At 38.0% G+C, this 2,500-nt stretch overlaps 1 protein-coding gene across 4 annotated transcripts in view; it reads left to right on the plus strand.

Moving 5' to 3' along the window:
• Positions 1 to 2,500, plus strand: part of LOC113820337 (glutamate receptor ionotropic, delta-1-like) — a 24,618-nt gene that overhangs the window by 21,221 nt on the left and 897 nt on the right. For 3 of the 4 annotated variants that reach the window (XM_070139140.1, XM_070139142.1, XM_070139143.1), the window contains 2 exons: positions 507 to 596; positions 1,048 to 1,214. In XM_070139140.1, the coding sequence (XP_069995241.1) occupies positions 507 to 596; positions 1,048 to 1,214 (257 nt within the window). The remainder of the gene's footprint in view (positions 1 to 506; positions 597 to 1,047; positions 1,215 to 2,500) is intronic. The other variant, XM_070139141.1, reaches the window with a different exon arrangement.

Here is a 2,500-nt window from a genome sequence, read left to right on the forward strand (position 1 = left end):
AAACCTAACGCTTAAACAGATAGATAAATGTATATCTATTAGATAGACAGAAATGCATTTATTGTTGTATGTATGGATGTCCGTATATATGAATATCTATTGGGTCGGGCCTCGCATAATTTTAACAAACTGGTCTATAGCAACAGGTAGGAGAGAAAATTCTTAGGCAATCGCGCTTATGTAAGACAGCAGTATATCTTTGTTCATTATACGTTTTATCGCAAAAAAACGACTGAAGTGCAGATAAGTTGCATAGCCAAGATGACGAAGATATATTCAGCAACGAAAAAAATAGGCCTCCTGATCTAACTGAGAGGATTAATCCGTCTGCTAGTGTGAATGCTGCCTGGACTAGGCTGTCCTTCAAGCAGGTGAAAGTTGTGCACCGCTGATAGCAGTTAGAAGTGAATAAATTTAACTCGGGAAAAAATAGACTAGGCATACACCTTAACCATTCTTCATGATTTTCTTAGTTAATAATTTCACTGAATTCATTTCCATTACAGGAAGCCACGTCGGGAATATATAAAGAGATCTGGGACAGGTTTCAGCCTGACAGTGGCTACGTGTTCAGCGCTAATGAAGGAGTAGATAAGGTAAATTATGCACTGATATTATAAAGGTGATAAAACGAATTGATAGTAGATAAAGACCGCAACACATAACCTGATGACGCTGAGAAGGGTAGAAGATATGATCATAACAATCCTAATGACGTTATGATAATGACAAGGTTAGTGTATAAATTAGCTAGATTAACATCAATACATCCCAATAACAATAATAATAATGATAATAAGGATGATAATGATAATAATAATGGTGATAATGATAATAATAATGATTATGATAATACTGATAATAAAGATAATGATAACAATAAGAATAATGATAATAACAAAAAACATAACAATAACAATTAACAATTCATATTAAAAAAAAAACAGAGCAGCATAGACACACCCTTACACGAGACAGCACCCCCCTCCCCTCAAAAAAAGAAAAAAAAATCCTGCAGTATCCTCTTCCCCCCCCCTCCCCCCACAGGTCCTGACGGGGAAATTCGGCTTCGTCAACGCGTGGTTGGCCTCCGAGATCCGCATCACCGCGCGAGGCAAGGAGAACTACCACTTGGCTCGCCAGACGTACTACCCGCAGAGCTACGGCGTCGCCCTCCAGTCCGGGGCTCCGTACTTGGCCGTTTTTGATAAGAAGTAAACAAAAGGGGAAGGCTAGATCGGTAGCAACTCGAGGAGGTGCCATGGCGCCTGATTCTATTTTTGCGAAAAAAACGCACAATCGGTTTATTTTGTTGACGTCACATAAGTTACGAATGCTTTGGGAATATGGTCGATCATTTTGGTCTTTTCAACTTTCAAAAAGGATGGAAAATAGTGATTTTAATGGCTACATTTTCAGTGAGTAACCATCAAAGCAGACGCCATAACACCTCCTCGAGTTGCTACTGATCTAGCCTTCCCCGTAAATAAACGCCGTCTGGTGGTTGACGTAGTTGGTATCGGCAGTTTTGTGGCGTTTGGGATCTGCGTGGTTGTGTTGGTATTCCTGTTGCGGTGTTATCGTACATGATGTGTGTGTTCTTATAGATATATCGTATGTACGACATGCAGAGATTCGTGTGTGTGTGTGTTCGTATGTGTGTGTGTGTATGCACATATATAGATAGAGAGATAGACTGATTGATAAATAGATAGATACATAGATAAATAGATATAGAATTAGGTAGATAGATACATAAATATAGATAATTAGTTACATAATTATAGGTAGATAGATGGGTAAATAAGCAGATACAGATTGATATAGACCCATACATATACTTACATATATAGTTGGACAGAGAGAGAGAGAGGTGTGTGTGTGTGTGTGTGTGTGTGTGTGTGTGTGTGTGTGCGCGTGCGTGCGTGCGTGTGCGTGTGTATGCACATATATAGATAAAGAGATAGACTGATCGATAAATAGATAGATACATAGATAAATAGATATAGAATTAGGTAGATAGATACATAAATATAGATAAATAGTTACATGAATATAGGTAGATAGATAGATGGGTAAATAAACAGATACAGATTGATATAGACCCATACATATACTTACATATAGTTGGACAGAGAGAGAGAGAAAGAGAGGTGTGTGTGTGTGTGTGTGTGTGTTCGTATGTGTGTGTGTGTGCATATATATAGATAGAGAGATAGACTGATTGATAAATAGATAGATACATAGATAAAGAGATATAGAATTAGGTAGATAGATACATAAATATAGATAATTAGTTACATAATTATAGGTAGATAGATAGATGGGTAAATAAGCAGATACAGATTGATATAGATCCATACATATACTTACATATAGTTGGACAGAGAGAGAGAGAGAGGTGTGTGTGTGTGTGTGTGTGTGTGTGTGTGTGTGTGTGTGTGTGTGTGTGTGTGTGTGTGTGTGTGTGTGTGTGTGTGTGTGTGCGCGTGCGTGCGTG

Source organism: Penaeus vannamei, chromosome 25 (assembly GCF_042767895.1).
Source record: "Penaeus vannamei isolate JL-2024 chromosome 25, ASM4276789v1, whole genome shotgun sequence".
Lineage (NCBI taxonomy): Eukaryota > Metazoa > Arthropoda > Malacostraca > Decapoda > Penaeidae > Penaeus > Penaeus vannamei.